The following is a 21,553-nucleotide window of genomic DNA, read 5'->3' as shown; positions in this document are numbered from 1 at the left end:
GTCACAAATAAGATTAAAGGTGGGACTCTTACACATACGCAGACCGAAAAATGTCAGACCTGCGTGTCACAGAGTTTTGCCGCCTCAGACAAACGCCCCCCTGTGCCAGGTGAAAGGCGGGCTCTGGTGTAGATTTAATAGCAGCCAAATAAATGTAGCACGTGTTGCATTTTTCAGTTCAAAAAGACTTCTTTATTGACCAGCCCTGTTGGTTTTCCGTATATAGTACAGTTATAGCTCGACTGTTCAGCACTTGTTATAGGTCCTTGCCCTAACCTCCTGTTCTTGAAGATGAATCCCATTTCAGTTAAATATTCGCAATCTCTCCTTTTTAGCCATTACCGGCGTCTAACCCATCCATATCTGTTGCATCCAATCTGCAGGTCGGAGATTTTGTCTTCTGTAAAACTGGGACAGAGGGAGGAAATTGTCGCTACGTCCCTGGCATTGTCATAGCAACACCACGTCGGAGGGAAGCAGCAGATAACTTCTACTCTGTGCTGAAATACGACAACAGGAAGGTGGGTACAGCAGTGAAATCGCATGGATGTGCCACAACTGTTTTTCCTTTGATCATACCAAGTGCCTAACTCTGGGATTAGGGCTGTGCCACGACTGAAGCTGTATTGCATCTTAATGTGGATCTAGGCCAGGATCAAGGGAATAGCTGCTGACAAGCTCCAGACCTGTGCTATTTTGATCATGTGTTTGTGTTTTGATGTTCAAAGTATGCATCATCAACTGGTACCCATAGCCCAGGAGAGCAACCTTCTTCAATCATCATTTTCTTTTCCAAGCGCGCCCTCCCCTCTTCAGAATCCATTTCCTGGCTCCTGAATGGCCTCTTAGCGACCAAGCAAGCAGCACAATCAGTGCATTGTGCTTGTGTGTCTTCTAATCTGCATTACCTTGATTGTTTACAATTCGCTCAGTCCACATTAACCATTTCGCTGCTAGCCCCCAAAGTGCTAAGCCTTTTCTTGGCTATTTGAAAACGTTTTTGCTTAGATCTCTCCCACTTTTTTCCACATTAGCTATCCACACCAAATTTGCGTCCTTTTTTCCAACATCCAAGAACCGAGAAATTAGCCAAAATATGTCTAATTTAGTTTTTTGGGGGAAAAATGAGCAGAATGTGTCTGTTTTTTTTCTACAAATGGCAGCAACGAAAGGTTTACGGTGCTAAAATCACAATTTTTACAACTTTCAGGAACAGGCAAACTTGATTCCGAACGCCAAATTTTTATCACAGTTTTTGCATTTTACTGTGAGATTGACAATTTTTCCTCTATTTTGTGCTTTCAACCTCCTTTCAGTTTGTCATGGAAACGGGTGTGAAACCTATGGTGGATCCTGGAAAGCTATACTTTTCTGAAAACTAGACAAAGTCCTAAATTCAGCAGCAAGGTGTAATTTGTGTAGATCCTTCAAGGTTTGCCTATAGAAAGTAACAGTTGAAATAAAAAAATATTGAAGTAGAGTTGAAAAAAACAGCGATTTGGAAGTATGTTTTCATTTAATCTGTAACTTCTTACTATAACAGATTTTTGAGAGCAGTATACTGTTACGTCTGCTGATTCCTTATAGTTGCGGGGATATATAGGGTTTGTATGTTCTTGAAGAACCTGAGGTACTTAGAGCCAACAACGAGCTGCACCTTACAATGGTTTTTCATTGTGTACTGACTATACAGCAATTCATATGGTGAATTATAAAGAATGGAAAAAGGGTATGAAGGGAAACTGTATTTCTGAAATGTACACCAGATACTAAGTTTAGGAGTAGTGGTTGTTTGTACATCTCTGAAGTTGTGGGTACCCATACTGGCATGTGTTTCAGAGGGCATTTTGTAAAATGTCTTCTTTGTGACACACTTGCTTACATTTGAAAGGTGCAAACGTAGAGATATTCAATTGGTAATAACAAATATTCTACTATTCTTTATTTCCGCATGTCTCCTGATAAACATTTTGCACCACCCAGCATGACCCCTTGTCTCCCAAGAATAATGGTAACTCATGTGTGGGCAGACCAAGTGCCAAACATAACGTAGATACAGCACATTTGTCCAGTGAAAAACGATGTGTTTTTTGGATGCGGTTAGCTGTGGATTCTGAGCCTCAGATTAGCTGGCACCGTGGGAAACCTACTAAATCACTGAATGTTTGAAAACTAGACACCTGGGGGAGTCCAGGAGGGGGTGACTAGCATGGCTCTTGACAGATTTTTGTACCCTGAATCCAGTGGTGTAACAAAATTTGAGGGGGCCCCCTGCAAAGTACAGGGAAGGCCCTCCCTCCGTACTCACTCAGAAGTGCTCAGGCCAGACTACTGTGCTCAGTGGGCACCCCTGGAGCTTGGGCCCCCCTCATTTCAAGGGCTGCGTGGGCCTTTGTTATGCCACTGCCCGAATCCCATGCAAAGCTCAAACTTTGTCTAAAAAACATTTTCCTTGCATTTCTTTTAGGAAAAGTCCTAGATCCAACATGGAACCACACATTTTCTAGCACCCAGTGTTCCCCCAAGTCTCCAGAGAAAAACAATGCCTCACTTGTGTGGGTAGGCCAAGTGCCTACGACAGAGAAAGGCCCAAAATGTTTTGTGGAGCCATCAAAATGATCTACCACAAAACATCCTGGTTTTGCATGGGGGCACCTGCGTTTTTGGTCTTGGGCTCGGCAGCCATCTAAGGAAACCTACCAAACCCAGACATTTCTGAAAACTAGACACCCAGGGAGGTAGTCCAGGGAGGTAAGGATTGCGTGGATTCCCCAACTTTTTCTTACCCAGAATCCCCTGCAAACCTTAAATTTGTCTAAAAAAGTTACATTTTTCTCTCATTTCTGGGTGGGAAAATTGCGGGATCACTGATTCACCACAAATCTGCTACCACTTCGTGATTCCCCAGATCTCCCAATAAAAATGGCACCTCACTTTTGTGGGTGGGACAAGTGCCAGCGGCAAGGAAGGGCCCAAAACATATTGTGGCAATAATGATAACTGTGGTAGTTGTACTAATTAGTCCTGAGGTCGGCAACCATGTTGGTAAACCTGTAAAACCCAGACGTTTCTGAAAAGTAGACCTCCAGGGGAGTCTGGGGAGGTGTCACTTGTGTGGATCCCCCAGTGTTTTCTTACCCAGAATACCCTGCAAAGGTGAAACATTGAATAAAAACACAACTTTTCCCTGCATTTCTGTGGCGTTAACCACAGGAATGGGCAGGGATCCACAAAATTCCTACAACCCTGCATTCCCCCACTTGTCCTGATAAAAACGCTACCCAACTTGTGTGTTTGGGCCTAGTATCCATGGCAGGAATGGATCACAAGAGGGTCAATGGTAGTCCTTGCATGAGTACTACCGTGGACCTTGGTTTGATCCATTAGTTCCCTCAAAGTGAATGAAAGTCTAAAAGCTGCTTTCACTGTGTAGATTTAGGCTGTACTCTGCATTGTCCAAGGGCAGGCTTAGATATCATTACAATTATTTTTTGTAACTCTGCCTGGAAAATGCTAGTGAAATGAATCAAAGTTATTCATTACATTTTCCAAAATCTGATTTAAAAGTGAAATCAGATTTCTGATAGCATTTGTGGAAAATCAACTTTATAAGAGTGTATACCTTCCTTGCCCTGTAGAGGACAATAGCCTTGCCTCTGGACCCAGGAAGGCTTGGGATTTGGCAACACCTGGCCACTTAGCAGATATTAGCTATATCCGACTGCACATGGGAACTGGCAGAATAAAGGACAGCATTAACACTACCTCTTTTAACTTGACGATGCTCCTATTCATTCCTAGAGCATATTTAGACCCTTTGGCATCAACCTCAGCAGGAGGGAGAACTAGCAGAATTTGACAGAGGAGGAGAGAGAGAGAGAGAAAGAGAGAGAGAGAGAGAGAGAGAGAGAGAGACCCTTGTGGGGGGAAAACAGTTCAGCCACCTTAGGCTTAGGGTTTCTGGGAATTTAGGAAGTGTTGAGAAAGTTGTGGGCAAAGAGCAAGAAAGAAGCCAGGTCTGGCTAGGGAACAATCTCCAGTCACTCGCTAGTGTACTGGATAAGACTTTCACCTCATGAAAACTTCTTCAGAACATTCCTGGACCTGGGAAGATTACACTTGAAGAAAAATGCCCTGGTTGAAGAAAATAGACTTCTGCCTACCTCATCGTACCCAGGGACTGGAACTGTACAACAAGAGTCAGGTGGCTGACTTACTGCTTGCCTGCTCCAGGGACCAAAAAGCAGAAGACCTTTGACTCGAGCAAGGCCCAGCTGACCACAGAAGACTGGACCCTGCAGGAGTCTTATCTTGAACGAGACTTAGAGTCTTCAATTCTGCCTGGGGACTTGCCCTTAGGGACCTTGCTGTAAGACTTTGGCTTTTAGAAAAACACTTTGCCACAAGGTAAAACTTTGACCGGTGCAACCTGCCTTGTCTATTTGACCTCTACTCCATTGTGGTCACCTGAATTTTCCCAGAGCCCAGTCTGACTGGCACTTTAATTTTTCTATGTGCTTTGTGCCCTAATACTTTAAAAATTCATATCACTGGTTCCCCTGTCACATGGTCAGGATAGGCCTGGTAAGAAACTCCACCTTTTACATACTCATGTTTCTTAAGTTGCCACTCAGCTGACACTGCGAGGTCAATGCATGCCGGAATTCCAACTTAGCTGATTCCTGTTTAGCAACACAAGGGATGTGTTGACTGACAGCTGATTCCTGTTTTGCGACACAAGTGATGTGTTGACTGACAGCCTGATGACAAGCCTTAGTGCAAGTTCCCAGGCAGGATTGTGGACTCCAAGTCTCGCTCCTGCCAGGACTCCTGTAGGGTACAGTCTTTTGTGGTCATAACATCAATAGAAGTTGTTCTGTACCGTATCTGGGCTGAAACTGATGTTTCAAGTATACCTTGTTCTTTCCAAATGTTTGAATTTAACCCACCAAAACTCTCCAATATCTTAGATGACCATGGTAAACCAGTTATCAGGCAGTGATTGCTCAGTATACTAGAATAAATTGGTCACAATTTTGTAACACACTAACATGTGAGACCAGAGCCCTTTTTAACAAAATTAGAAGTATTCTGTTTGCTAGGGAAGAGTAATTTAATTTTGTAATCCTTGCATTATCTTGTGCCTCAAGCGCTGAATAAGGGTCATAGTGTTGATATGAAAGACCCAAACTCTTCTGCATTTGTACGTCACAGATCACCTTACACCTCATTAAACTCACGCGGAGGGCTGCTCCACATCTCACTGAATCATTGCCATCTCTGTGTTTCTTCTCCTGTTGCTTGAATGTTCTGAACTCTGGTGAAAGATAAGCCACATTTAGTGTCTTGAGCCAATGAATTACTTAGTTTTCCCCAACTGTATTTCTTGTCGGCAGCGGTTTCTTTTTATACTAGTGAGTGAGGCATTGACCCTGGGGTGTTGGCTTTCCCACCTCTGGCCATTTTGGAATAGAGTGACTTGATTATAGTTTTATCCAGCATTGTCATGGAGCACCAAGAAACTGCTCTCACAGGAGTCGAGTGACCCACCGGGATCTGCACCAGGCTAGACATAAAGACATTTGGTTGAAGTTATTTATAATAATTTGAAGCTTATATCAGTTGGGCCTCATTCAGCCATTGTGAAACTGAGGGATCACTCACTATATGTGTAGCTCATTAAATTGTCATTAAATTGTCTCCTTGGATTCAGTTTTTGACAAACAGCTATCACTGGAGGGCAGGTCACTCAATGTAACTGATTTTATATTTGAGAAGGAGAGAGAAAGAACAACCATGCTAAGTGCAGATCAGAATCTCTCTGTACAACTGCAGCACATTGTTTATTGGAATACTTTAAAATGGCTTTGTGTGCTTAAAAGGAAAAGAAGTTCATGCGGCCAGAGTGGGAGTACATGTCTCCCTGGCACTTCATTGGCTCCCAAATGTGTCCAGAGTAAAGTTAAAAACTTTGACAATTGTTTAGAAAGCTATTTGAGAAAAGAGCCCAGAACACTTTAAAGTGTATATTTAGGGAGGATTCACCTGCAAGGGCCCTGAGGTTTTCAACTAACAGCCTTGATGTGATGCAGCATTAGAACAGGTACACATTAACTAGCTAAAAAACTCCAAATGGGTGTGCTATTACTTGGAACTATACTCCTCTACAGGCAACTTGTTTATTTGTTTTAAGAAAAAATTAGAAAGTCCCCTATTTTACAATATATGTCAGATTCTGGATGTCATGTTAGAGCCTGTATGTATTTGTAAATACATACTTTGAATTCCACCTGCAAACATAAATGTCCACATACACTGATTGTGTAACTCTGACACATGGAATTTTTGGAAACATTTGATAACACAGAGTAACAAAACATTGACTTGAAATACATAGACATAAAAGCATATACTGCTAAAATATTTACCATATGCAAATACCTCAGTAGAAAATCCGACATTTACCTAAACAAGCTTGCACTCAAATGTGCTTGGATCTTAGCTAGAACAGAAAATACATTGGGCAAAGATACAAGTTTGACGTCCCATGAACTAACCATAATGAAGTGGGGTACTGGTCCAACAGTAGATTTCAGACCACAACTTCAAGCCAAACACCACCATTTTGGTCATACAGGCAACATTCAGAAGGAGATAAAGTTATTAAGGTGCAGAGTCCTCAGCTGATGGATACTCTGAATGACAACCTCAGGCCCTGTCCTGCCTTCCAGCCTTGAAAACGACTTTAAATCAGCACTTGTTAGAGAAGAACTTCAAGTGCCACTTAAACATTACCAGGACATCCCTCTTCCTTAAAGGTGGCATTGGCCCATTCCAGTATGGCCACGCCTAAATATTGATCTGAGGTGGAACAACAGTGGGGACTTACTCATCACTCTTACACTTGAGATCCAGGCACTGCAAAGAGGTTGCAAGTCAACAAGTTTGCACATTATAACACATAAGTAAAGAAGTTTACATCTGAATTTGTGGATTAACTCGTGGTGTATCCCCATATCTAGGTAGTACCCTTGGGGTTTGAGTACACCGTCATTACCAGAATGATTGTCTGTGCCACCACTTACCTGTAAGTCACAGAAAGAAATGATATTAGTTTCATTCCTGTTGTTGGAATCCGGGGTCTCTGGTTGGCGCAGGTATGCACTTGCGACAAGCAGGGACCCTTTCTTCTAAGTCAGGGCAAGGGATTACCCTTGAAAAATAACCCCTGCTCACCCTCTAGGTAACGTGGCGCGAGCAGTCATGCTAAATTCCAGAGGGCATGAGGTTAAGCATTTAGGGCATCCCACAATAACTACCAACCCACCACACAGAGACACAAGACTATACTTAGGAAAATAAAACTCTTTATATATAGACTCTTTAAGCAGGCTTTCCAAATACAGTTGTTTGGCTTTGAGCACAGTTCCAGTTACTTGTGTTCCAGGGTTCAGGATGCCACAGTTCTTCAAAAGGCAAGGTTAGGTGCAGATTACACCTCTTTGGGGCCAGTGCGCGCTGTAGCGCTGTCTGTACGTATCGTACCGGTTTGGGTACGCGTCGTACCGGCTTTGGTACACTTCGTACGGTGTTGGTACGATTCCTACTACGCCTCACGCTTCCCGCGTGAGCAAGCGTACGGGGACTCAAGCAGTACGGGCCGTACAGTAGGAGGTACGCGTCGTACCGGGACGGACGTTCTTCCGGACGCTCCCTTCGATGACTCACGCTACCCGCGTGCGCAGGCTTACGGGGACGATGACGTACAGAGCCGTACGGGCCGTACCGGGGATGGTACGCTTCGTACCGGGGCGTTCAAGGCGCACAGTACCTTATGTCTTGATGGGGAGTTCGGGCAGCCTCGGCAGTCGGCGGCGAGGTGTCCCACGTTGCGGTGCAGTCCCGTATAGCAGCGGACAGTCATGCTTCGTGGGGCGCCTCAGGACTTCGAGACTCGCAGCGAGGTTGGTGGAAGGAGGGGTAGCTCAGGGGTGAATTCAGCGGCGCGGCGCTGCAGGCGTCGTCCAGTGGCGGCGAACTTGGGTGTCGTCGGTCCTTGCAGTGATCTCTGCGGCTCGGGGCTCAGATCGACCAGTCCCTCCTTACGGTGCGAGCTCCGGCTCGAGGGGGCAGCAGCTTACTTTGTTCCGGCCAGGCGAGGCAGGCCGTCACTGTGCTCACAGCGGCACAATCGTGCAGGAGTCGCGTTGCTCAGCGGAATGGGTCACACAGGTTCTCAAAGTGCGGGGCAGGTGCCCTGTTGCACTCCGGTCTCTGGAGTCAGCGTGGAAGGGCAATTCACCAGCACCAGCTTTCCTTCTTCCAGGGAGGGGTAGCGCCCACTGTTCCTGGGGAAAAGTTCAGGGGGCAAGTTCACAAGCAAGCCCTTGGAGATTGTTCACACAGCACAAGTTGATAATAAAGTCTTTCTCAGTCTTTTCCTCTCCTTCTTGCAGCAAGGCACCCACCACAGGCCAGTCTCTCAGGCTTAGAGACAGTAGTCCTCCATGTAGCTTTCCCAGGTCCTCCTCTTCAGGCAGAGTTTCTTCTTGGCGTAAACAGGATCTGATTTCTTAGGAGCAGGGCTCCTTCTTTTATACACAGTTTCTTTTGTTCTTTGTGGCCAGGGGGCCTGTGCCTGGCTCAGTCCGGTTTTGGAGCACTTTGTTGTGGTGACTCTGCTCTTTCCTTTCAGTGCACAGGGCAGAGACATCAGCCGCTCCACAGGGGGCGGAGCCAGCAATGTGGTGGCAGAGCACAGGTGTATTCAGAGTCAAGGTGTACTCCTCCCACCCATCCTGGTGTAATCTCTCTACCCACCACCTGGCAGCCAGCCTATCTCCTGGAATTCCCCAGCCCTGCCCCTCACTGAACCTAGGCAGCACACACACACAGCAGAGGCGGACTGAAATGGCTTAGGCAAGTAAATACTATCTTTCTAAAAGTAGTATTTACAAACACAGGATATTAAAATAAACTTTACTAAAAGAAGTATTTTATTATTCTGAGTTCAGGCATACTAAACTTGACTTTCTACCATGCTCTCTGAGTCCGCTGGGATTATAGAGTGTAATAATTCCAGCAGCCCATTCTGGCCTATGGAGAGCAGGCAGCCTTTCAATAGTGAAAAACGAAAATGGCTGTAATTCACTATTAGGACATGCCACACACATCAGGGCATGTCCTACCTTATTCCTACAATGCACCCTGCCCTTGGGCCTTTCAGAGGGGTGACTAATATGTAGTTAAGGGAAGGTTTAGGGACCGGCAAGTAGGTGCACTTGCGCAGTCAGCATGACAGTACCAGACTGCACGCAGGTTCTGCAATGGCAGACCTAGACACATTTTACTAGGCAGCTTCTGTGGGTGGCACAACCGGTGCTGCAAGCCCACCAGCAGCATTTGCATTTACAAGCCCTGGCACTCCTGGTGCACTTTACTAGGGGCTGATAGTAAACCAAATAAGCCAAACATGGACACCAATCAATGTATACACTGTTCATAGGGAGCACTTGCACTGTGGCACTGATTGTCAGTGGCACAGTGCCCTGAGCAGTTAACACCAACAAAACACATGAGGCACATCCGCAAAAAGTGGAAGGGAAACTCACGCCAAGGTGCCAGGTCTAACATCTGTGTTTAGCTGTTAAAATGTATTCAGCAATTTACTATCGCTCTGAGCATCCTCACTTTGCAGCAAGGGTTACTTGGCTTCGATGGTATTGTGAAAGCCCATATCCCTTGCCTTCAGCCACTGAGAAGGTGTTTCTGCTCTGAGCGAGTAGCTTGCTGGATCTGCTGGATAAAAGGAGGATTTTATCGTACGGGGATGCTCCTGTAGGAGAGACAGGGTGGTCCTTGTGAATATAGTGAACACCCACAAAGTTATAATTCTATTCAGTATTCATGAAGTTCTACCTTAACATATTTTTACACAATTTCCCACTGTCTGTTTCCACCTCAAGGGCGCATGAAAATGTATTTTGAAAAATTAGGTGGAGAAATGGGAAGAAAACGTCCCTTAAACACTCCCTTACTTTAATGGGATTCCTTTATTTCATAGATGTGTGGGATAGAGGATTTATTGAAAAGTAAAAACATTGTCCTGGAGGGAAATAAAGACTAGTTTAATGTGCTAATGGAATTTTCGACTTCTCTAGTACATAAAAACTAGCATCTCTAATGATAATGGATTGAATCATTTCTAAAAGTGGGTTTGCGTTGTAGAAAATACTCGGGTATAAGACTGGAGGATGTGGAGGAGGCATGGAAAACATGAATTTGCATAGATTGCCTGGTGTAATTCTGTCAGTTTTTGCAGATCCCCGAAAAGCCGGCAACCTATGAAAATCATAAGAAGCAGTATTCCATACCTTCATTTACAACTTCAAGCATATCCTTTATGAATTGGGCCCTTAATCTTGACTAACAGATCATTTTCATCAGGAATGTCAAATGTGTGGGTCTCACCCTTAACCAACCCCATTAATATGTAGGTACGCCCCAAATGACGCAGCCCTCCTACACTTGAATGCCCTAATGATAGCACTATGATTACCAAGTAATTGAGAAATATGTAGTGTCATGTAGTGACACTTTTTGTCTCATGAGCTTTCAACACAGTGTGATGAATCCCCTGTACAAAGGTTTTGGTACCGCTCTGATAGCACTGATATTTCTGGTTGGGTGCTCTATTCACAATAAAATAATAGTTCATTTAAAAAGTTATTTTTTTCCTGTTCCATATTCAACTTTAGTGGCTGCACTGCCCATCCAGGCTGATTGTTGCCAAAAGGAGCTGTCAAGCATTGATAACAACATGTTTCACCGTTCAGTTATAACATTTCAGAACAGTGCTTAGGCTTAGACACACGATCCACTCATCTATTTGGTCATGCAAGTTTAGTTTAAAGTTTAAACTCACAAATAATCTGTTATATGAGAATAAAACCACTTTCGAAATTCTCAAAAATTGTTTTTAGAGTCAAAATTTTTTTGTTCACCAGTATATCTGCTCTTGTGCATGGGGAGTAGACCTTTCATGGCAGGAAGGTACTGTATATTTATTCACAGCCACAATCTTAGAAGCTTGTGGGTATTCACAGACTATCCAACCCATTTCCTTCCTAAAATTGCCTGAAATGTTACCATCTTTAACAGATGGCGGGAAAGAGAAGAGGGGATGCAGAGAAAGTTTTTTTCCCATCAGAAAAATGCTAGGCTACCTGGGAAAGAGTAATTGCATAAATTTGATGGCATTTGCCCATGTGTTATTGCATACTATAGGTCGGTTTTACAAAGAGTTCAGACAGTGCAGAGCTGCGCAGCAAGTAAAGTTGCTGCGTTGTGTTATGTGAACGGGAGTGAGCAGAACTGCTCCATATCTACTAAGAAGAGGAGCAGTTCTGCTCTCTGCCTACGCTGGCACACATTTGACACTCATGCGCCAATTTATACACCATTACGCAATAGTTCATGGCAGTCTTTGCTGTGGTCAGCATAGATTTTGTGCAAGCAGCAGTCCCTTTCTGCACAACAACTATTCTTTAAAGCATTTTCCTCATTGTATGTGTGCTGTAGAATGCAGTTGCATTACTTTGGGTTAACATCCAATGCAAATCATGATTTGTGTTTGTTGGACCTGGCCCGTTTCCCCTGAATTTAACAGGTTGCACTGCAAACTGAGCATTTAAAGTAATCACAGGTTTTGGGGATTATTGTTTTTCTGATTGTGCTTTCCTCTTGGAAGTGGTGTTTGTGAATTGTGTTCCCCTGTTGCACTGTGGGTGGTGTGCCCCGGGTGTACCTCGCCAGGATGGGGTTGACCTACAATGAGGTTTACGTTATGGAGTACACGGAGCAGGAAGTGATGGATTTCTGCAGAGAGAGAGGATACCCTCAGTAGGCAACATGCGCAGGAAGCTGTTTCTCTATGAGGCCCTCAGGAGGGGGGAACTCTTAGAGCCCTGTGGGGACCTTTCAGATTACTCCTCCGCATATTTAAAGGGTGGATTTAGTGAAGACCCGGAGGAGGACCTCGAGTGTGAGGAGGACTCTGAGAGTGAGGGTGCCCAGTCCATAACCCCGGAGGGTGGTGACACTGACGAGGAGGAAGAAGATGACCGGGTGGAGACGCCAGTAGCGAGTGAGGACACCAGAGTTAGGTAGTCCCGTGCTGGGTCCCGTCCCGGGGGCACTACCCCGTCCCTTTCCCTGTCTCCAGAAGAGCGGGTGGATAGGAGGGAAGAAAGGGAGCATCAGCTGGCGCTGGAAAGACTCAGAGTGGAGCTAGCGCGGCTGAGTGTGGAGGAGAAGAGGCTAGAAACTGAGAAGGTCCTAGCGCAGGAAAGGATGGCTGAGGCAGAGAGGGCCTTTGCCAGGGAGAGACTAGCTCGGGAGGGTAGGTTGTCCCCTGAGAGTGGTTTCTGTGGTCTGGATTCACCAGTGAGGGTGGGGTCCAGTGGTGGCAGCGAGAGTGGATCCAATGTAGGGAGTCCCACTCCCAGAGCCCGGGAGACGGTGCCTGATCCCCAGTAAGAGGGAGACAGGTTGGAGTTTAGGGGCAGGGGAAAACTGTCCCATCAGTCCTGGGGGGAGTTTGCGGAGGTGTGTTGGACTGCATTGGAGGATTGGGTGGTGAGGAGTGCAGTGAATGAATGGGAAGGGCTGTACCAGGTAGTTATCAAAGAGCACATGCTCAGGAATTGTTTCCCAAGGTTGCGTCACCACCTGTTACAATGTGGGTTCTCCGACCCCAGGGAGCTTGCACGGGAGGCAGACCTCTGGGTGAGGGCCTGGGTGTCTGAGGAGGCATTGGGGAGTGACCCTGAAGAGAGTGGTGCAGGGATCTTCCAACCCAGCGAGGTGGGAGAGGTGGAGAATAGCCCAGCTAGGGCCCAGGGAAGTGAGAGGGTTGTGGGGCCTCACGTCCTATCTACAGGAAGGAGTGAGATGGGGAGGTGTCCCGAGGTGCCCCAACCGCAGTCTCAGGGCCTGGAGAGTTCCATAAGGGAGCCCCAGGTTGGGAGCCCAGGCTGTCCTGATGTGCCGTCCAGAGAAGGGGATCCCCTAGTGTCAAGAGAACCTAGGGCGACTGTCATCGGTGCTCCTGAGGTTCTGGGGTCGGCCCAGTCGCAGGGTTTAGATCCTGGGCTGGGATGCCAGGTTCAGGGGCTGCCTGACCTGGAGGGAAGGGCACTGCTAATCAAGGTCCCTACCGGTTTGACTTCCAGGGGTACTTCTCCAGGTGGGAGGGTGCGGAACTCTGGAAGGGGGTGCAGAGGGAGGAAGGTCTCGCCTCTGGCACCAGCTCAGCCACAGGGCTTCGATCCTGGGTTGGGAGGCCAGGGACAGGTACTGCCTGACCTGGCGGGTGGGACATCTGTAAGCAGTGTCCCCCCAGAATTGTCTTCCAGGGGTACTACTCCAGTTGGGAGGGTGCGGAACTCTGGGAGGGGGTGCAGGGGGAGAAGGACTCACCCCTGGCACCGGTTCAACCTAAGGGTTTAGACCCTAGGTTGGGGAATCAGTTGCAGGGTCAAGGCCCTGGACTGGGGAGAGAGTGGTGGTCTGAGGGTGCCTCGCCTGGGAGGAGGGTGAGGAACCCCAGAAGGAGAGGTAGGGGAGGAGAGCCTCGCCCCTGATGGCTGGTCAGCCGGAGGGTGCGGACCCCAGGTGGGAGGACCAGTGGCAGTTTGGAACTGCAAGGAGGAGGAGGAGAGTGGTCATCGGGTACTTTGGGCCTGGGGCTACTGCCCCCCACTCTGTGAGACAGCAAGGGCCAGAGTCATCTGGATGGCCTAGGGCCCGGTCCTGGCCACAACCAGCTAGGGAGCCCCAGTGGGGTGGCTTAGTTGGTCAAGGGAGGTTTGAGAGGGGGAACCATCGGGTTCCAGAGTGGAGGAGAACTTGCGGGTGCTCCTGCAGTTGCGGGCCTGAGTCCACGTTTTCTCGCCCCAAGCAGGGAAGCCCATCAAGGCATTGATCGGTCTACCCTGGTTTTTGGCTGGGAGGGGGTTGTGTTGGACTTGGCCCGTTTCCCCTGAATTTTTTCGCTTTCATGGGAAGCAACATGTTATGTGAATGCATGTTAAATGCAAATGTTAAATGCTGTGCAATGGTGTATGCACCTTTATCTCCCCCATGGTAGAGAAATGTATAGGCCATGTGTGGTGTGAGATGCCATAAGACGTGCTGTGCAATGGCGTGCGCAGACGGACTTTCAGTATTTACACATGTCATTTTTAAAATGGACGCCATTGCTGAGTGCTTGTGCCTGTCTGCAGAAGCTGGGTTGCCAGTCTAGTTGTTCGCTTCCCAGCAGCCCCAGCTTTTGGAGGGAAACCTAGCAGACAGGATGCTGGACACCTCCCCCTAGGCCAGTTAGAACCAGTCTCCCCAGACGCTTCTATAAGCTTCTAGCACTGTCTGGTAGGTGGGGTGAGGGGCATATAAAAAGCAGAGCTGGGCTGCCATGTGCTCAGTCAGAGTGTGGACCTGAGAGAGAGGGGACTTGCTGCCAGGGGGTACCACCACATGGGCCTGTGTCCTGGTCCCTGAGCTTATATGCACCCCTCTGCTGTCCACAGGGCCAGGGAGAGCCATAGCTAGGGCACTACTGGTCAGGGGAACCTCTGCCGGAGTCTAGGCGGTTGGAGCTAGGAGGAGACTACACTACTGTGGCTGACTGAGCTGAGGCTCTGCTGTCCCCAAGATAGCTGAGTAATCCTGCCTGCCTGTCTGACCTTGCCAAGTGTGAGGGGAACCAGGGAGACCAACTCCCGAGTGCCTGCTGCTCTGCATACTAGCGCCTGAGGAAGAAGAGCGCTATACTGGACTGGCCTGCGCTCCCTGCCTGCACCCTAGTGCCTCGTGGGACCCTGACTGCCTTCCCTGCGGAGGGAGAGCACTATAGTTAAGCTGCCAGGGGTAGGTGAGCGCTATATTGTAATTAACCGTTTCCTGCCTGCACCCCTGCACAAGGAGAGCGCTTTAGGGATACGGCCCAGGAGAAGAGAGGAGCTGGATTCTGCAGCGCAGTGCTGCCCACGTGTCCCGAGGGGATCCTGGCGGGAGGTATTCCCCCCTGCGCTGCTGAACGGAAAAGCGGGAGCCCACCCTGCGTTATTGCGGCCCTTTTGCTGAATTGAAGCAGCGGGAGCCTACCCCGTGTTTCTGCCACCTGGGTACTGTATCTTTACAGCGGGTGCCCACCCTGCGTAATGGCGGCGCTCCACTGACTGTCGCGGGTGCCCACCCCGCATTGGCGATCTTTTGGAAGACTGGTGCCCACCCCGCGGTTTTGGCACCGCTTCATATTTACAACGGCGGGAGCCCACCCTGCATATTGCCGCCAAGAAAAGAATCATCGCCGCAGCCCGAGCTGTCGAGTGCACCAGGAAGCGGGTGCCCACCCCGCTTGGGATTACAAGTTTGGAGGGAGCCTACCCCTCATCGCCGGCCGGGATCATCGCCGCCCGGGCGCTGCTGTCGAGGAAGCGCTGGGCCTGGGCCGCGCGAGCGCGCGTTGCCGAGCAACCGGTGCGCCGGCCGCATCATCGGCTGCGCCCCTGGAAGCCAGGAAGCAGTCCGGAAGGCAGGGCTGAGACAGGAGGAAGCCGGTTGGAGGAGTCTGGGGAGAGCGGGAGCCTACCCCGCCTCCCCCTCCAGCGAGGAAGTGCCGCAAGTGACTCGTGTGGGAGAGGGAAGCTCCGTGCCTGTCACCCAGCCGGAGCGGGATCGTTATTGAAGCCCCGGGTCCCAGAAGGGGGCCCGGGTGAAGACTGGCCGCACGCTGTAGGTGGCGGGGCTCTCATGCGCTGAGGAGAGCCCCGCGTGTGCAGCTTGAGAGCCGAGGCCCCGATGGACCGACGGTGAGTGGGGGCCCATTGAAGAGTGGGGGGGGTGTGTCTGGGCACATTATCGGTGCCCACCCCCGGTGATCCTTCCAAAAGGACCGGAGTGGTCGTGTGGGCTTTCCCAGCTGCCCCGCTTAGGAGGGGGCAGCTGCAACGTTGGGGATACTTCAACTTCAGAGCCCCACTGGACCTGGTCAGGCCAGGACTGACTGTACACCACTGCCCCGCTGGACAGTGGGCAGTGGCAACGATTGGGGCACACAGTGTTTATGCTTGCGAGGCCTCATATGACTTACAGTATAAGGTGGTTGAATGGTAATTTTATGCAGGATATAGCTTCCCTGCTGGTTCTAGGCATAAGAGGTTTCCTGCCGCATGTGTTTAGGCCCCCCTGTACTGCATGATATGAGTTCTGCATATGATTATACCTAATGTCAGGTGATTATGCTAAGGCTAGTGAGGCCACTGAAGAATTGTTGATATGCCTCAGGTTTGCATGTTGATGCCTACGGGGAATGTTATTCCTGTTAACGAGATGTGCGCATTATGCCTAAGGTTATGCCTCCACGCACATATAGGTTATGCCTAATGTTACGCCCTGATGTGTTTTTATTGCAGGTTTGAGGCTAATGCGCTTTATGTCCACAGGGTATACCTAAGGTTATGAAGTTTATGCCTACAGTTACGTTCCGGCTGGTGTCATGCATAATGTGCCTGATCTAATGTGTTCTAGGCCTTATGGGTCCCGATGCAGGATGTGGCTCATGCCTAATATGTTGACTCCCCAGGATTAGGGCGGAATATGTTTTATTACTTCCTTGCCTAACAGGAGCACTGCATCCATACAGATATGGGTATGGCTAATGGGACTTATGTTGGTTATGCCTAATGCCTTTACCTGCCTATTGTGATGCCATGAGCTTTCCATTACAGGTGTTCCGGCCTAATGTCTAATGTCACGCCCTGATGTTTTTATTCCAGGTTAATGCTTATGGACTTTACCTTTATTCTTCACACAAACATTTATCCTAACTGTACTTCGCAATGGTTCTGGCAGGGGCCCGATTGGCCCTGCCATGTATATACTCTCCCCTGTAAATATTGACCTGGCGCCGGTTGGCACAGAATAGAGATTACTGAAATTATCTTGTGTTTCTACAATACAAAAGTTATTCTTACACAATTTTGTGTAGCGTCTCTTTTTGGAGGTTGCCCTGTGTGTCGCCTGTGTGTACTACATGGATGCTTTGCACATTTCCTCTGGAGTTTGGCCCACCCGCTCTGCACCACGCTACCCCGTTTCTAACAGTGTTGGATTGTGAATCCCATCAGTAGATTTAGTGTTGGTTCTGTGTTAAATAGTAACACAAACACGACGCAAAGTATTTGACTATCTGGGCCAATGTACATTCCACGTGCGCAAAAGTCTCTGCATGTTTTTGATTACAAGTTCTCTAGTTTTTCTAGTAATATGTTATGTTATGTTATGTTAAGATAGCTTGTAAAGCACACAGCTGCCCCAGCAATGGGGCGTCCCGGCGCTAAGCAAAATAGGACCTAAACAGCGAGTATCCCTCCTGAGAAAAGACAGGAAGGGCCAGAGAAGACAGGTGGATCAAAGGCGGGAAACTTAGTGCGGGAACAAGTGGGTCTTTAACACTTTTCAGAAAGTCAAATAGTTGTCCATGCTCCGGATATGAGACGGAAGATCATTCCAGAGCTCGGCAGCCAGAACGTAGAACGAGCGACTACCAGCACGGGCCCTCTTTGCACGTGGTATAGAAACCAAATATTTGCCCGCAGAGCGCAGATGGCGCAAGGGAGTGTAAAACGAAAGCAGGCCAGATATTATACCAGAGGTGGGAGATTTCAGGATCTTAAACGCAAAACAGAGAGATTTAAACTCCACCCGCCTCTCCACTGGCAGCCAGTGTAACCGCCGAATGGTACTAGAGGTGGGGCAGTGGCTGGGCATGGCAAGAAGCGTTCTGGCGGCGACATTCTGGACCCTCTGGAGTCTTGAGATCTCGGTCTTATTAACCCCAAGATAAAGCACACTGGCGTAGTCCAGTCTAGATAGAACAGAAGCCTGCACAATGGTCTGCCGGATGGAAGGGTCAAAGAAACCCAGCATGGGTCTGAGACTGCGCAGAATGCCAAGACATGTCGCTGCCACCCTCTTAGTTTGAGTTTGGAAGCTCAACGCTGAGTCAACCCAAACACCCAGATTTTTCACCACCTTTTTTGGAGTGGGGGGGGGGTCCCAGGGAGGAGGGCCACCAATGCCCGCTCCACAGCTCATGATCCTTCCCAACCAACAGGACCTCGGTCTTGCTGGCGTTGAGCTGTAGGCAATTGGCGGTCAGCCACTCTGCTACATCCGCCAAACCACTTTGAAACATGGCCGCATCATATTGGCAGTCGTTGGAGAGGGTGACTACAAGTTGAGTGTCATCTGCGTATGACATAATCGTCAACCCTCTCCTTCATATTGGCAGTCGTTGGAGAGGGTGACTACAAGTAGTGTGTCATCTGCGTATGACACAATCGTCAACCCTCTCCTTTATGCTTGGAAACCTGTGATTGGTGCATGTTTCCAGACTCAACATGGGAAACCATAGAGAATCCAAAAGTAGTAAATGTATGCTTTTGAAAAATTGTTACAAACTTTCATCATACACATCAAGTTGTCTTCAATACACAATCCCTCTATGTTGGTCCTTGAGTGTTTCTTCATTTCCCTGAGTCCCAGTATGTATAACATAAACATAGTGTGCAGGTCCTTGGCGCCCTGCTATTCCATGGATCCCCATGGGTTTGAGAGCTGGACTTATCATACTACCCTTCCTCCATTTCAATATCTGTGCAATGGCTCCCTGGAAAGATTCAACGCTAATGAGGTAGTGGACTTTCCCTCACATGTACATCTGAGACGTAAATGTCACTTGACTTAGCACACTAAATGCCCTAAACGAAATCATAACCTGTAAACTATGTCCCAGGGGAGATCAGTGCCAGTACGGAGATGAAAGTGGGTGCTTTGGTCGCAGCCCATTATCACACACAGGGAGGAGGGAAAACCAAGGCAAGAGCACAGAAGGAGGCAGGGAAGGAGGTGCAAGTTCTAACAGCTCCTCAACTTCCCACACCAGACAAATCTCGGCTTCTGCCCCGCCATCCTTGGGGAGGGGCGCCCTCTGTGATCCCCCCTCCAAACCCAAATCATTCACCACTCCATCACGCAGCCCTCCAGATCCGGGTCCCCGCCAACAGTTCTATTCTGTCTCATGCCCGCCCTCCCCGGGGGCCCCCTCAGTCAGGACATCTGCGCCTGAACAGTGCTCCCACTCGTCCACCACCTCCGACTACAAGTCTGCTATAAAAGGAGGGATTGCGGTCCTCCTCCCTCTGCAACGCCCTCTCCTCACGTTGGGCCACAGCATCATATCCCTAGTCCACGACTCAACTTTAGACCCAGCTGTCAATTTTCAGGCCATGGCTATTCTCCTCTTAGTTAGTGTCAAGGTCAGGTCTAGGGAACATATTCCCTGCTTTTTAGGCTTGAACCTGGGGCAGGCTCCAAAAAGGCAGAATTCTATAGAATTCTCAAAGGTGAGGCACAGGGTCACGCTCAGTTGTGCAAGGACTACTCCCCAGAATGCCTGCAAGTGGGCACATCCCTATTTAATATGTATAAAGTCCGCATCTAGTGTAGCACATCGGGGCATGGCCTGGACTTCCTCCCCCCATAAATCGGTCGAATCCTGTGTGGCATCAAGTATGTCCTATGTGTATAATTATACCGAATATATTTTAGGTGGGTTTTATGGAACACCTTCTGAGGATATCCCAACAGTCTCCCCCACTCAGCGTCTGAGACATCTCGGCCAGATCAGCAGTCCAATATCTCCAAAGGGCCTCTAGGGGCCTCCCAGCCATCATATTCAGTGCCCTGTAGAACCACATGTATGAGAACAGTGGTCCCAGCATACAGAATCATTCAATACAAAACATTTAGAAAGACAATGCACCAAAAAACAATCTTTTAAAGAAGTTCAAATGCCCATTTAATCACACTGAACAATTATAATTGTTTTACTGAGGTCCATAGTAAAGGCAACATTTTTGGAGTCATAACAGTGCCCAGAAAAGAGGAGAAGGAGTAAGGAGGTGAGTGATAAAGTGTAGGATTTGGAAAGAAGTGAATACAAAGATAAATTCATTCAGAACACAATCAAATTGATCGGCAAAATTAAATCTCTGCCGTATTTACATCCAGATCAAATCATGATTCAAATATCTACAATTCTGAGAGAAGCCATATAGATAGAGAGGATCACAGTACATCCTGAACTAGTGATAATATTGGCAATGATGTTGTGTCGACGTTTCGACCCCTTATGGCATGTAGGTACTCATTGCGACCTTACGGGATGGGGTCTTCATCAGGACTGGGGTGCGTGTGGAGGGGGGGTGGGTGTGGGCACCTAAAAAACAAAATTAAACGAGCGTAAGGCTAATAAATCTATAAGAATGGGAAATAATTAAATTACAATAATTTGCAAAAGTTACCCTATCTGTCAAAAGACAGGACTCTAAGACGTCGAAGGATCGTCAAAGGTAGAGGGTGTCAACCTCCCAGAAGGTAACGACAGAAGCGAGAAGAGGGGTATCCACCTAAAATCGAATGGGTAAATTAGTGGATAAAGTGGAGATAAATTGACCAAACAAAGGCGCTTCAGGAATAAGCGCATAACTTACTATGCCGCAGAAAGGCTTTGCTGTCGAGTTAGATCCGGAGGCTCTCAGTATTCAGCACTCCCGGAACAATTTCCAATTCATTATGAAAAAGACAGCTTGGGACTAATCGCCGCTGTTTCACCGTCAGGGAATTAATCTGAGAAGGAAGGGAGGGAGGGAGGGAACCACATGATCAGGTGTCTGGCCATCTCCATTGTCAACTAGTGCTGCAACACCAGGTGGGACACTGGCTCCACATCTCCCTATCCCCAGAGGTCATGGGACATTTGCAAAAGTGCCTCATATAGAAGGGATTGTCCTGCCAGCAGAGTTGTCTACTCCATCACGTCTGGCAGTGGGATGAGAGTGCCCAGTTGTTAACAACCATCCACCGATACTATCCCCACCTCTGACCAGGAGCACATCTGTTCCGCCCTAAAGTACGTAAGTGGGTCACTGTGTGGTAACTCCACCAGTGGAAGCTCAGGGGCATAAAGCACCTTGCCTTTCATCTGCCAAAAACAGTGGTGTTAGCAGCTCAGGGCTGTTGCCAAGAGGAATCCCGGTTGCGGTATCTTCAACACATGTCACAGCAGGAGTAACGTCCCCTGATTTGGTTTGGTTCCTATCTGCCCCAGTTCTGGTAGCCATCAAGCTACCATGTGAGCCACTGAAATAGTGCCGCCAGATGGTATAGTTCACAGTCAGGGAGAGCGAGTCCCCCCTCCAGGGGCAGGCAGTGAAGGGTGGCAAGCGAGATCCTCTGACGGCCTCTATCCCATATAAGCTTCTGCAGGACTGAGTCCAATTGCTGAAACCACAACACCGGAACTCACACCGGCAGGCTTGCGAAATAATAAAGCAGCCGTGGGAACATAACCATCTTAGAGAGCACTATAATCAGCATTACCGGCAGCCAGAAGGGGACACAAAAGTTTAGGGATCACATTGCCTAA

The 21,553-nt window shown here is 48.3% G+C and overlaps 1 protein-coding gene across 2 annotated transcripts in view; it reads left to right on the top strand.

Annotated features, from left to right (window-relative positions):
- VWA3B (von Willebrand factor A domain containing 3B) overlaps nt 1-21,553 on the top strand; it is a 983,684-nt gene that overhangs the window by 666,116 nt on the left and 296,015 nt on the right. For both annotated transcript variants that reach the window (XM_085622889.1, XM_085622888.1), the window contains one exon: nt 384-521. In XM_085622889.1, the coding sequence (XP_085479015.1) occupies nt 384-521 (138 nt within the window). The remainder of the gene's footprint in view (nt 1-383; nt 522-21,553) is intronic.

The sequence above is a fragment of the Triturus cristatus genome, chromosome 8 (genome assembly GCF_964204655.1).
Source record: "Triturus cristatus chromosome 8, aTriCri1.1, whole genome shotgun sequence".
Classification (NCBI taxonomy): Eukaryota; Metazoa; Chordata; class Amphibia; order Caudata; family Salamandridae; genus Triturus; species Triturus cristatus.
This window is presented reverse-complemented; position numbering and strand designations above follow the sequence as displayed.